Consider the following 12,130-nt stretch of genomic DNA (forward strand, 5'->3'; position numbering starts at 1 on the left):
ACTGTGCATGATGCTTGTCTCCGACATCGTCTTATGTCCCTTCCCCGACCCATTGACCTATTGGTTGCTCACCATGTTCTCCCGTGACCGACAGTATTGGTCTAAACTCGATAAATTACTTGAATGATCCAATTCAACCCGTGCTGTAGTTGGAAGTCATAGCTGTTGGCAGATGTGGTGGTGAAGTTGGCAGTCACAAGCGAGGCTGTGACGGGTTTAGCCTTGCTATTGTTCCACTCTTAGTATTGTCCCCTGGGTTTCCTCGCCTTGTCCCGCAAAGTATCACATCAAAGAAGCTTCCGCTCGATTTATTCATTTTTATTTTGCAACGGACAATTGGATCGAACGACCGGTCTGGATGGAGGACAGCAAAGGGAAGTCACGTCTCTGCATGTGGCTTCCGTTGGTACATTTCTGATTACATACGCATTCTTGAAATTGCCTTCTGATGTTTCGCCTTTCCACCAAATCTGATCCGTTGCTTAAAAACGCGAAAACGGAAGCCTGCCTGTTAGCAAAGGACCAAAGACTGCAACAAGCACGGAAAAGACCACGACAGGGCCCAAACTCACCACTTCCCACGCATCCGGATGTTCACCCAGGTGATCCCTTCGGCGTCGACCTCCTTCTCAACGCCCGTGCTAAAGGCGATCGCGCTCATGATCCCGTCGCCAAACTTCTCGTTCAGCACAGCCTTGTACGCATACCCATAGTTCTGCACGATCTCGTACAGCCGGTAAATGAGCGGCTCGACCGGCGGCATCGGACCCGCGCGGCCGCGGTCGGGGAACGACGCCGCCGTCAGCTGTGCCGTCAGCTCGTCGGTCAGCCCCAGCAGCTCCTTGAGCTTGGCCGCATCGGCCGTCGAGGGCGACGCCTGGCCGTAAAAGATGGCTGCCACGGCCACCTCGCTGCGGCCGAGGGCGTCGGCAAGCTCGGCAAAGGTCAGGCCGCGGGCGGTCTTGGCCTGGAAGAGCTGCTGCGAGTGCGATGGCAGCCGCGAGGCAATGGAGTCCTTTGGGGGGATTGTTAGCACACTGCCACGATCAGGCTGTCGATGTCTTGCCGTCATCAAGAGCGGCCGCAGCTGGGAACACCAGTCGGAACTGAGCAGCAGCCACTCAATGATATCGGCAATGACGGACGACGATGGCAATGGGAACGAGGAATAAACTCACGTCGAGCGATGCAAGCAGCTTCTGTTGTTCAGGCATGGCGAAGATTGGTGACTTTTGGGGAGTTTGAGATCATGTGTGCAATGAGTAATGGACGTTTGCTTTAAGAAGAGGGGGCCGGAGAGCTGAAGCCGAAAGCCGAAAAATGTCCACGAGTACAGTAAGCTTGAGTTTGCGATTTCAGGCCAGACGGTTCAAGGAGCACATTTGACAAGAAAAAATAGGACAGGACAGACTGGAACAGTATATAACCTGGCGCTTTGGAGTAGGTGATGTGCAAGTGAATGCACGCTGCAGAACATGTTCACGTCCTCGGAGACCGATACATCACCCAGGCTTTTGCGGCAGATGGAAAGGGGCGGTATCAAGCACGATGCCTACTAAAAGTCCCGGCGACCAATCAATAAAGACAAGCCGAGCTGGCCTGTTATGGTGATGAATCTTCATACACAGTAGAGATATATATTACTGTGTGAATCACGGTTAGAAGCCGAGCGCAAAGCTGCTCAAAAGCCACAGAAGAAATCAGCATAAAGCTCTTTTGTGTATTTTCTCGGCTTCTATCGTTCGGTCGTCAGCCGTGCAGCTTTTGCTCAAGAAGCTCCACCACATCCAAGTGGCCTCCCTTTGCAGCCAGGTCCAGCGCAGTCATACCGTACCGGCTCTTGCAAGCAATGTCGATGCCGTCTACTGTTAACAACAGCGTTACCACACTCGTGTGCCCTTCCTCTGCGGATCTCATTAGCGCCGTTTGCTCCTTCCAGCTTTTTCGATTAACGTCGATGCCGTCTGCAGCCAGCAACCGCTTCACTACTTCCACCCGACCGTTCTTCGCTGATTGTAGCAGCGCCGTTTCACCATCTATTTTGTGATTGACATCGATTCCATCCATCGTTAACAGCAGCTGTACGACGTCTGTATATCCGGCCTTTGAGGCCCATACCAGCGCCGTTTCATACCGCCTGTCATCAACCCCGGACTTGGCGTCGACCTGAGAGAGGAAGCTCACCATGGCTTCGAGCTCGCCCTGCACGACTTGTTGCAGCGTCATTGGCAAAGTCCCGGTCTGTGAGGATTTGCTGTCTAGACTAGTCGTCGCAGACAAGAGAAGCTGTACTGTCGGCTCGTCTCCGTTCTCTGCGGCAATTAGCAGCAGGCTGCGCCCAACATTGTCGCCACGCTTAGCATCTCCACCACTTTGCATTAATAGGGATAGCACCGTCTGGTGCCCATTTTCAGCTGCCCAAGAGAGCGGCGTCCAGCCGCCTTGATCCTTTGAATCGACGTCTACCTTGCCTGTATCGAGCAGCTGCTTAACCACCGTCTGGTGCCCATTTTCAGCTGCCCAAGAGAGCGGCGTCCAGCCGCCTTGATCCTTTGAATCGACGTCTACCTTGCCTGTATCGAGCAGCTGCTTAACCACCGTCTGGTGCCCATATCTAGCTGCCCAAGAGAGCGGCGTCCGGCCGTCTCGATCCTTTGAATCGACGTCTACCTTGCCTGTATCGAGCAGCTGCTTAACCACCGTCTGGTGACCCTTTTCAGCTGCCCAAGAGAGCGGCGTCCGGCCGTCTCGATCCTTTAAATCGACGTCTACCTTGCCTGTATCGAGCAGCTGCTTAACCACCGTCTGGTGACCATTTTCAGCTGCCCAAGAGAGCGGCGTCCGGCCGTCTCGATCCTTTGAATCGACGTCTACCTTGCCTGTATCGAGCAGCTGCTTAACCACCGTCTGGTGACCATTTTCAGCTGCCCAAGAGAGCGGCGTCCGGCCGTCTCGATCCTTTAAATCGACGTCTACCTTGCCTGTATCGAGCAGCTGCTTAACCACCGTCTGGTGACCATTTTCAGCTGCCCAAGAGAGCGGCGTCCGGCCGTCTCGATCCTTTGAATCGACGTCTACCTTGCCTGTATCGAGCAGCTGCTTAACCACCGTCTGGTGCCCATATCTAGCTGCCCAAGAGAGCGGCGTCCGGCCGTAATGATCCTTTAAATCGACGTCTACCTTGCCTGTATCGAGCAGCTGCTTAACCACCGTCTGGTGCCCATATCTAGCTGCCCGAGAGAGCGGCGTCCGGCCGTCTCGATCCTTTAAATCGACGTCTACCTTGCCTGTATCGAGCAGCTGCTTAACCACCGTCTGGTGACCCTTTTTAGCTGCCCAAGAGAGCGGCGTCCGGCCGTAATGATCCTTTAAATCGACGTCTACCTTGCCTGTATCGAGCAGCTGCTTAACCACCGTCTGGTGACCATTTTCAGCTGCCCAAGAGAGCGGCGTCCGGCCGTCTCGATCCTTTGAATCGACGTCTACCTTGCCTGTATCGAGCAGCTGCTTAACCACCGTCTGGTGCCCATATCTGGCTGCTAGAAAGAGCGGCGTCCAGCCGTATTGATCCTCTGAATCGACGTCTACCTTGCCTATTTTAAGTATTTGATGAACAGTCGATTCATTGCCAGCATAGGCCGCATACGACAGCGGCGTGCGACCGATTCCATCTGTGGCATTGACGTCTGCGGAAGTATCTTGAAGGATTACCTGTAATGGTCTGGTAAGTTGATGCTGTGCTGATAGATGTAGCATTGTTGATTTTCGATTTAGCCATGGTATATATATTCTAAAGGAATTTCCGCATGCCGTAGAGACTCGACCCCATGACTGTATTAGATGCTCTGATGGCCAACCAAAGAATGATAGGAGGTCATCCGGAGTCGTGTTCTGTGCTTCACTTTCTTTAATGTGTTCTGACAGGCGCGATACAGTGTAAAGCAACAGTGGAAATTCAAGGGTGTCGTTACAGTCTCCAATGTCATATATTTCGTCCATCGCCAAGTAGCGAATACAGCTTCTGGACAATTGGTAGTGCGCCATCCCAGCTATTGAATCAACCGTAACCGTTTCGGCAGCATCCGATTTCTTGTTATGTAGAGACAGTAGGCCCTTGTTGACGAAGAAATCCTGTACTGACTGGTGAATGAATTGCACAACGGGTTCATCGGATGACTGCGTGAGTTCGGCAAGACCACGACTGAGAGTTTTCAGGTGCTTCTCCATATCGCATTCGTACTCATCTGCACTCTTACATTGCTGGACCGATGTGTAAGAGCAACCTGGGTCGAGGATCAGAGCCCATCGTAGCTCATCTAACGAAAGAGGCCGTCTGGCAAAGCAGATCCATTGGAATAGCTTCAGGGAGGCTTCCGTGTCATCCATGCTCTTCACCAACTCGTCGTAAAGCGTATCAAGATCTTGGGGAGTTTCGGATATCTTGGAGGCAATCTTCTTCCACCCTGCCCCCCCACGCAACAAGTCCCGAACAGTGTTGAGTACAAGATATGTCCACATGAACACGCCGGATGCTTGGCTCGTGATGGTTGCCACTATTTCAGCTGGGACATTGAAAGAAGAGAACTTGTTGTATACGTAAGTCTCAATATCAAGTCCGTTCTCTTGCTCGACACATATCTCAAAGGTGGCAGGGTCTAGAGAGAGAATGGGATAGTGACGGCAGGTGAAACAAATGCGGCATTGCCCAGCCGTCGGGGGAAGCTGGTAGAGGATGCGCTGGAAATGTCCAGCCAATTCAACTGCATTCTGTTCGCCGCACTCATCGAGGGCATCGACGAATATCCAGACGGTCCGGCTTTCGATGACTTGCGGCAAAGACGCTTGAAAATGATCCCGTAGTTCGCGAGCATGCCATTTCCACTGTCCGCCTGCTGAGCCCATGGTGTTGCGCCGGTCCTGAAAAGTGGCGACAAGGTCTTTTGCTGCATCTGGTGCCTGCGAAAGTATCTGATGGAGCAGCGCCCTAAAGAGACCTAGAGGGGACTTTTGAAGTTCCTCGCCACGGCCGTGAAAGAAGAAGGAGAGAATGAGGGGTGGCTGGCTTCCACAGGGTGGCAATTTGTTGGTTCTGTTAAGGGAATGTCGTAGCAAGGTAGACTTTCCAGAGCCTGGCTTTCCTTTGATCCAAAGTAGACCTCGATCGGTGGCTTCCCAGCTGCTGTAGGTCTCATGCTGGAACAGCCAATTGCATGTATTGTCAAAGGCGGATTCAATGTCGTTCATGCGATCGTTCATTTTCGGAAAAGCCAGCGAGCTTAGACAATCCTTGTCAAGTTCTGAGAGCACAGGTTGCAGAGCTAGACTATCGTTAGAATTAGGTAGGGGGTCATTTAAAAGTGTAATGGCGATGACTCTTACGAATCTCAACCACTGGCTCTTGCGGTAAGGTCCACCGGACCAGGTCGCCTAACAGCCTCTTGAAGCCGTTGTCGTCTTCGGAACGAAACCGCACCATGCCGCGATGGTCGGCGTGGATGGTGAACGCATTGTAGCCCTCGAGCGTGGCTGAGTCCTGAGTGACAATGAACTTTTTAAGGTTGCTCATAGGCAGCTCCTCACAAAAGCACGCAATTTCGACAATTCGGCCATTCAAGACCAAGTCCTGAATCATTGCCACAAATTGTTCCCGAGTGTCCTTGAGCATCACGTCGTCTGTCCGCAAAACCTCGAGGAGCGTCTTGTTGACAGTCTTCATGAATCCTAGAGCCGAAGCGGGTAGCATGGCCCAGTCCGCCACCTCGGATCCCCTGTGTGGAGTGCCCATGAATGCTACACCTTTGGTCCACTTGAAAATGCTCTGCAAGTGGGCATCACGGTTGTTGCGCGAAAGCAGGAGGGCCTTCTTGCACACGATACCACCGAGACTGTGGGCCACAAAGATGATGGGCCGTGAAGACGCTCTGGAAGCCGCTCTGTCATCCGTCAGGTCTTTCAGAAGATTTGTGGCATGGTTGGTCAGCGAATTGTTCGCCGCGCTGGTTACGCGCACCACGTATGCGTCGTAGCCATAGGTGAGAATGCGGGCGCCAGGGAGACGAGAAGGAAGAAGGGTTTGTGACCAAGGCTGAGACTCTCCTGCAGCAGTCCAGGTCTTTTCTCTGTCACCAGACAGCCCATGGATGAAGCAGACATCAACTCTAGCATCGGAGCAGTCGTGTAGCACTTTGATGCCATCCGGGAAGGGCACAGGCACGCTGCTCTCCTCTGGCGGGTTGGGAATTTTGCTTGGGCCTGCTCGTTGCTGGTCGGTATAGACAATGGTATTGGCAACAGCTTTTGCTTTAGGTGGCATATTCCTGGGCCTGAATAAACGCATAGCTTTTTGCTTCAATTTCTGACGGCGCGGGGCAAATGGGAAAGTTTCTGCGACAGAGCTCGGCTCTCCAGCTTTCGCCATGGCATTGCTAACAGCTACCGCTGAGGAGGTCGACGAAAATTCTTGGTCGTTGTTGTCAGCCATTTTTTGCTTCGTTTTTGAGTAGAGAAAGCAATGATCGAGATAAGAACAGCCAGGAGGCCGCTTGGGCAGCAGATTTTTTTGACCATCCCACGGTGTCAGCGCCAAGCCTCCTTCGGCCAGCCGTCCGTTGGGCAGCGACGGTGGCAGTTCCATTTGTGCCCAATCCTTCCTGTGTTTTGGCTGCGATGCAGGTGGCTTAGATAGGAAGGGTGAATGCCCAAGGCTAACCCGGAGATTAGAGGTTTGGGGTGGCGCAAATAGCAGGAGCTCATCCTTACTTGCAGTTCCTAAAAGCTTTGTATAAAATCTGGGTATCATTTCTTCGTCTCAAACTACATTATTATGTCAAACATGACATGCATATACAAGCATGGGGTCTTACGCTGGTGTTTTGGCAAGCTCTTGGCTTTCCGCGGCGATTTCTTCGCCATTACGCCCAAACCCGTGCCCCGATTAAGTCTGAAAGCAGCGCGGCTGCCAAACGCAGAAGCCCTCCTGATGGCTTCCGGGTTGTCTCCCTCTATAGTAGCCGTCCGAACCAGCCGGCGTCGTCCCAGTTGCTCTTGGTGGCCCCGTTGAGGTCGTCGACGTTGAGCATGTCGACGCCCTCGCTCACGAGCGTGTCCCACACGCGGTTGCGCGCGCTGATGGGCCAGGCCGGCAGGTCCCAGTAGCGGGCCTTGAGGCCGTGGTCATGGGCCTGGCGCACCTGGTGGCGCAGCAGTTGCAGCTGGCTCTCACGGAAGATGCCGAACCAGATGGTGCCGAGGCCCTCGCCGATGGCCACACTGCTGTAGTACGAGTTCGTCTGGTCGTACTGCTGGCTGTTCTCGATCCGGTCAAGCGGCGCGTCAAAAAAGACGTCGCGATACGTGCTGTTGGCCACGACGTCGGCAAAGGGTGTGCGACCAGAGCCGACGACGGTGATGGGCCCCTGGTGCAGGCGGCCGTCGCGGTATGTCGTCAGCCAGCCGCGTGACCGCAGCGGCTCGAGCCCCTCGAGCACCTTGTGGAAGGTCTCGGGCCCGCTCGTCTTGATGTCGACCAGTAGGACGAGCGTCTGATCGGGGCGGATGTCAAAGACGCCGCGCGGCTGAACGCTGCTGCTGCTGTCGTTGCCCGAAAAGTAGTGGTGGTCCTTGTTCTGACGCGCCAAAATCTCGACCAGCGGGTCGACGTAGAGCGACCGGAAAGTGCGGTTCGGCTGCAGGGCGGCGCGGCTGTGGCCGACGTACAGCTCGTCCTCGTAGCCGTCGAGCAGCCAGACGTCGGCCTCGACGCCGACACAGCCGGCATACAGGGCTGAAAACAGTGGCACGTTGCGCCAGTAGTCGTTGTGCGAGTGACACGGCACGGGAATGACGTCGCGCAGAAAGTCGGTCGGGTACCAGGCCAGGTGCTCGGTGCCGGTGCCGGGAAGCCCCCAGGAACTGAAGATGGCGTCGGGATCCGACCGCATGGCATAGGCGAGCTGCCAGACGAAGAGGGATGCGTTCAGGACGATGAGCACGGTGCTGTTTCTTCCCGTCAGCAGCAGAGACGGAGATGGTGAAAACAAGGAGAGAGAGCGCAGGGAGACTCACAGCAGAACCAGGCCGTAGACGGTGCCGCACAGCACCCATTGTCGCCGATGGGTTTTGAGAGGCTTAGAGCCTAGATTTTCCACATCGACAAACACGCGCCGGCCGAGCAGCGGCTCATACTCGCCACCTCGTCGACGTCGAGAGGAGCCCGTCAGGATACTGGCAATCTCATAGACGCACGAGAGGCCCCGCGACCTTATTTGCGGGAGAGTTCCTGGTAATGGAGCTGAGGGAGATGCTGCCGTAGCCAGGGAGGAGGTGGCTGCAACAGGCAAGCTGGATGAGTACGCCATTGGGAATGCAGAGAAGCAGCAGCAGCTCCTGTCCTCTGCACTGGCGCCTAGTATGTGAGGATGGGAGCGGAGTACGCCGGAAGGGAGAGAGATTAAGAGGAGATAGTCGAGAAATGAGGTGGGCGGAGAATACGAAAGAGACCGGGGTGTTTGCAGGCAGTTCTCGATCACTGCTGCCGGTCAACGGTTACTGCTGCGTGCTTTCGGTTGTGGTGCCGTTCAACAGGTATTGATCATCGAATCAATTGCGGATGCTGGAAAAGCTTTGGCGCTGGATATGCTGCAGTCGGCGCTGTCGATACTGTGTGCAGCTGGGGAGAGCAAGGGCCATTGCCATTCGGAGCATCCAGCGGCAAGCGTCCAGCCTCCGGGCTTTTCTCCTCGTTCGGCCGGTTGCAATCAGGGCAGGACCAGGGAAGGGGGCAGTTTTCGGTTTCAGATGGAAATGGATGTAGGATGGAGGCCGCAAAAGACGGCGCTCGAAGTACGGGTGGCAGCCGGAAGAGGAGGAAAGGGGATGGGGAGAGCAAGACGGGCATGGAGCCAGACATGCGGACCAGGAAGACGGAGGATTATATCGATCGGGCTTTCTAAGCGATTATGAGCGGTTTACGCACTAAGGCAATGCGGTGTCGATATCACGGATATGGCTGGAAGAGGGGGACAACGGAAATAGTGCAAGTACGAGCTCGCACAAGAAAGACGCCAGGCCTTTTTCGGTGGGGCCGAGCGCACCGGAAGCAGACGGCAACGTGTCTGGCCAGCAGAGGTCGTGGGGAGTCGCACGGTCTAGATTGGCGGGCTGGACGGCCAGAGAGGCTGCGGATCTCGGTGGGGTTGTTCGACCGAGCAGGCGAGTGCGGTCGTGCCAGAGGTGAATGGATGACGACGGCGCTGCATGGTCGTACTACTTGTGCATCGAGGCAGCTCTGCCAAAGGAACGCTCTGCCCACAGGTCACGTCTTTGGAGACACGGTCAGACTCCGTGCACATGGAACAGCGGTGACTTCTTAGTGGTTCTCCGGCCAGCGATCGTGCTCCACTCTGCAGTCTCAGGCCAGTCACCAGGGCAGCCACCGGCTGCTTCGGCGGTGTGGACAGGCCTGGCAGAAAAGGAAGCAGACCGAAAACTGACGAAGCGACGGAAAAGAACAAAGAACGCGGCACGGCAAGACACTCGTGTGGCGAGGCGAACATGGATGGGCAGCAGCTCGGCCAGTTCGCGATCGGAGGACGACATGACCCTCCGAACAGGCTGTCCTCCGTCTATCGGTCGTTCTTTGGCAGATTCTCGGCCTTAGTGCGTGCAAAATTTGTTGCGCCCGGATGACGATGACTTCATTATTTGTCCGCTCATCCTCCCTCCTCTTCAGCCTGACATTCCATGATTGGCCGGTAGGCGGTGTGGCCTGCGGGCGCTAGTACTGTACGGTGCTTGAAACACTGTGGCTACTATAGTCTGGGCTTAGCGCTGGCGCTATCAGAGGACCGCTTATTCATCTCCTGCAGGAAAAAAAAAGATCCCTATCAAAAAAAAAAAGTCGTGATAAGCAGCAAGGCACAACGACAGACAGGCTTTTGGCCCACGACTCCGACACACCATCTCGATCTCTGTGCTTTCCCGATGCCTCACAAACACACCCGCCGGGAGCGGGATCCATCCGCGTGAGTATCTAGCGGCCAATCGCAAATGTTTCATGAGGAGCATTTCGTATGTCTCTGACCAAAGCTAATACTGTTCGTGGCAGCTTTGATCTCCCGCCGACCGAAATAGCACGTCCTCTCCCCGTGAACAAGTCCTCTCGGGGCGAGACGGCCCCGCCGAAAAAGGGCTCCAAGGCGGCAACGGCAGCAGCAGCGGCAGCGGCAGCAGTCAGCACTTCGCGGGGGACGAAGCGGAAGCGAGCAGCAGCAGCAGCAGCAGCGAGCAAGGACGATGCGCCACGGGCTTTCAGACGGCTGATGGCGGTGGCTGGTGGCAAGAGGGTGCGATCGGGGCTGGACGACGGTGCGATCGAGGCTGCCAAGCAGGCCAAGAAGAGCAAGAAGGAGAAGAAGGCGGCAGCAGCAGCGGCAGCAGCAGCAGAAGCGGCCGAGGAGGGCGACGTGTCTACAGGTGCAGCCAAGGCATCAGCAGCAGCTGCAGCAGCAGCAGCCACAGTAGCGGCCGATGCCCCGGAGCCGCTCAAGATCCGGCCGGGCGAGCGGATGTCCGACTTTGCGGCGCGCGTGGACGCGGCACTACCGATCAGCGGACTCGTGCCCAAAGGCAAGGCGGCCAGCGACCCGCTGGGGCTGGAGAAGGCTTTCCGGACGAAGAAGGAGCGCAAGATGCACAAGCTGTACGCGGAGTGGCACGAAGAGGAGCGGCGGCTGCAGGAGCGGCGGGCCGAGGAGCAGGACCTGGCCGAGGAGCGCGAGATGGAGCTGGACGAGAGCGTCGGTGTCAAGTGGCGCCTGGACCTGCAGCAGTCGGTCAAGAAGGCTCAGCAGGCGGCCGGCGGTGGCGGCGGCAGTGGCAGCAACAGCAAGCTAGACGACGACATGTGGGCGGAGCTCAACCGCAAGCGGGCCGCCACCGCTGCCAAGGCCGTTCGCGCCGGCATCCACGACGTCGTCACGGCGCCGCCACAGCTGACCAAGATCAACAGCGAAAAGTTCTTCCAGAGCCGGAAGCCGGGCCTGGAGGCGGCGGCCGACAAGGCGGCGGCAGCGGCAGCTGCGGCAGCATCGACGGCACCGAGACTCAAGAGACGACCAAAATCGACCAGGGTCGTGCTCGACGACGTGCCCCGGTCGGTCGTCGACCCGGTCGCACGCCGCGAACTGCTGGCCCAACGACAGGACGTGCTGCTGTCGTACCGCAAGGCGTCAGAGGTGCGGCGACTGCAGCACCAGAAGCAGCACCAGAAGCCACAGAAGCCGCAGAGGCGGGAAAAGTGAAGAATGTGTGGTGGAGCGCGGAGTCAAATCTCTGTATGCCCAAAAGGGAGAATGCACAACTGCATTAAAAGGAAACGACATCTGTGCTCACTCATATCCTTGCTCTAGCCATCTGTTCCAGCATGCTGTCGAGTCGGAAGAAGCTCTCCAGTAGGATCCGCTTTGGTGGCCCGCAGTCTCTTGCATATATCGACAGCAAGTCGACAGCGAAATAAAAAGTAGCCGAGGCATCACAGCCAATACGCATAGGTGAAGCGCAGAAACATTCAGGAAATAGCAAAATGATGATACCCCATCGCCGGCGCCAACCCGTATCCCCTTTCTCTGCTGCTTATTCGTGGAAATTTTCTTCTGATTGCTCCCCTCTTTCGACTTCGTCTATGATTTTCGTGAATGCAACGACGCTGCATCCGAACCGAAGATTGCCTCGCCAACTGCCATACAGCTTATGGACATGCATTTCGTCGAGTGGGGTCACCCACATTGCGTTTGAATGCTCGGGACAGCCGTGGCAGGTACGATGGAGGGACGACCTTGCCACGCCTTTCTTGCCGATTACACACGGGCCATGGTGACGTGTTAGGTAGAGACGATATTGGACTCTTCTGATTCTATCTCTGTCCATGCAAACATTTACTTCAGCGACCACCTTCTCTCACCTCGCTTCGACAGAACATAGTCAACTTTTACATTTCCCCACAACTTCCCCGCAAAAGCAGGGGTCAAAGTGGTGTGATGGCAGAGCATCCGGGTATCGTGACATCGTGCCGATCAGTCGCTAGGAATTGACAAGTCGACGTCGGATGATTATGGGATGAGCGGTGTCCATG

General features: G+C 55.8%; 4 protein-coding genes across 4 annotated transcripts; 1 reads left to right on the plus strand and 3 right to left on the minus strand.

The window, feature by feature from the left end:
• Positions 1 to 133: 133 nt before the first annotated feature.
• CMQ_345 (cyanate hydratase) lies at positions 134 to 1,214 on the minus strand (the record flags this gene model as incomplete). The annotated part of the gene is made up of 3 exons (XM_014313718.1): positions 134 to 143; positions 573 to 1,015; positions 1,179 to 1,214. The coding sequence occupies 3 exons, from the start codon at positions 1,212 to 1,214 to the stop codon at positions 134 to 136; spliced, it is 489 nt and encodes a 162-aa protein (XP_014169193.1).
• Positions 1,215 to 1,749: 535 nt separating this feature from the next.
• CMQ_235 (ankyrin repeat-containing protein) lies at positions 1,750 to 6,481 on the minus strand (the record flags this gene model as incomplete). The annotated part of the gene is made up of 3 exons (XM_014313857.1): positions 1,750 to 3,711; positions 4,063 to 5,318; positions 5,380 to 6,481. The coding sequence occupies 3 exons, from the start codon at positions 6,479 to 6,481 to the stop codon at positions 1,750 to 1,752; spliced, it is 4,320 nt and encodes a 1,439-aa protein (XP_014169332.1).
• A 520-nt stretch (positions 6,482 to 7,001) lies between these two features.
• CMQ_239 (uncharacterized protein) lies at positions 7,002 to 8,357 on the minus strand (the record flags this gene model as incomplete). The annotated part of the gene is made up of 2 exons (XM_014313861.1): positions 7,002 to 7,995; positions 8,065 to 8,357. 2 exons carry the CDS (start codon positions 8,355 to 8,357, stop codon positions 7,002 to 7,004), a joined length of 1,287 nt encoding a protein of 428 aa, XP_014169336.1.
• A 1,624-nt stretch (positions 8,358 to 9,981) lies between these two features.
• On the plus strand, positions 9,982 to 11,300 carry CMQ_102 (uncharacterized protein; the record flags this gene model as incomplete). The annotated part of the gene is made up of 3 exons (XM_014313724.1): positions 9,982 to 10,022; positions 10,106 to 11,014; positions 11,129 to 11,300. The coding sequence occupies 3 exons, from the start codon at positions 9,982 to 9,984 to the stop codon at positions 11,298 to 11,300; spliced, it is 1,122 nt and encodes a 373-aa protein (XP_014169199.1).
• Positions 11,301 to 12,130: the final 830 nt, after the last annotated feature.

Source organism: Grosmannia clavigera, assembly GCF_000143105.1.
Source record: "Grosmannia clavigera kw1407 unplaced genomic scaffold GCSC_179, whole genome shotgun sequence".
Classification (NCBI taxonomy): Eukaryota; Fungi; Ascomycota; class Sordariomycetes; order Ophiostomatales; family Ophiostomataceae; genus Leptographium; species Leptographium clavigerum.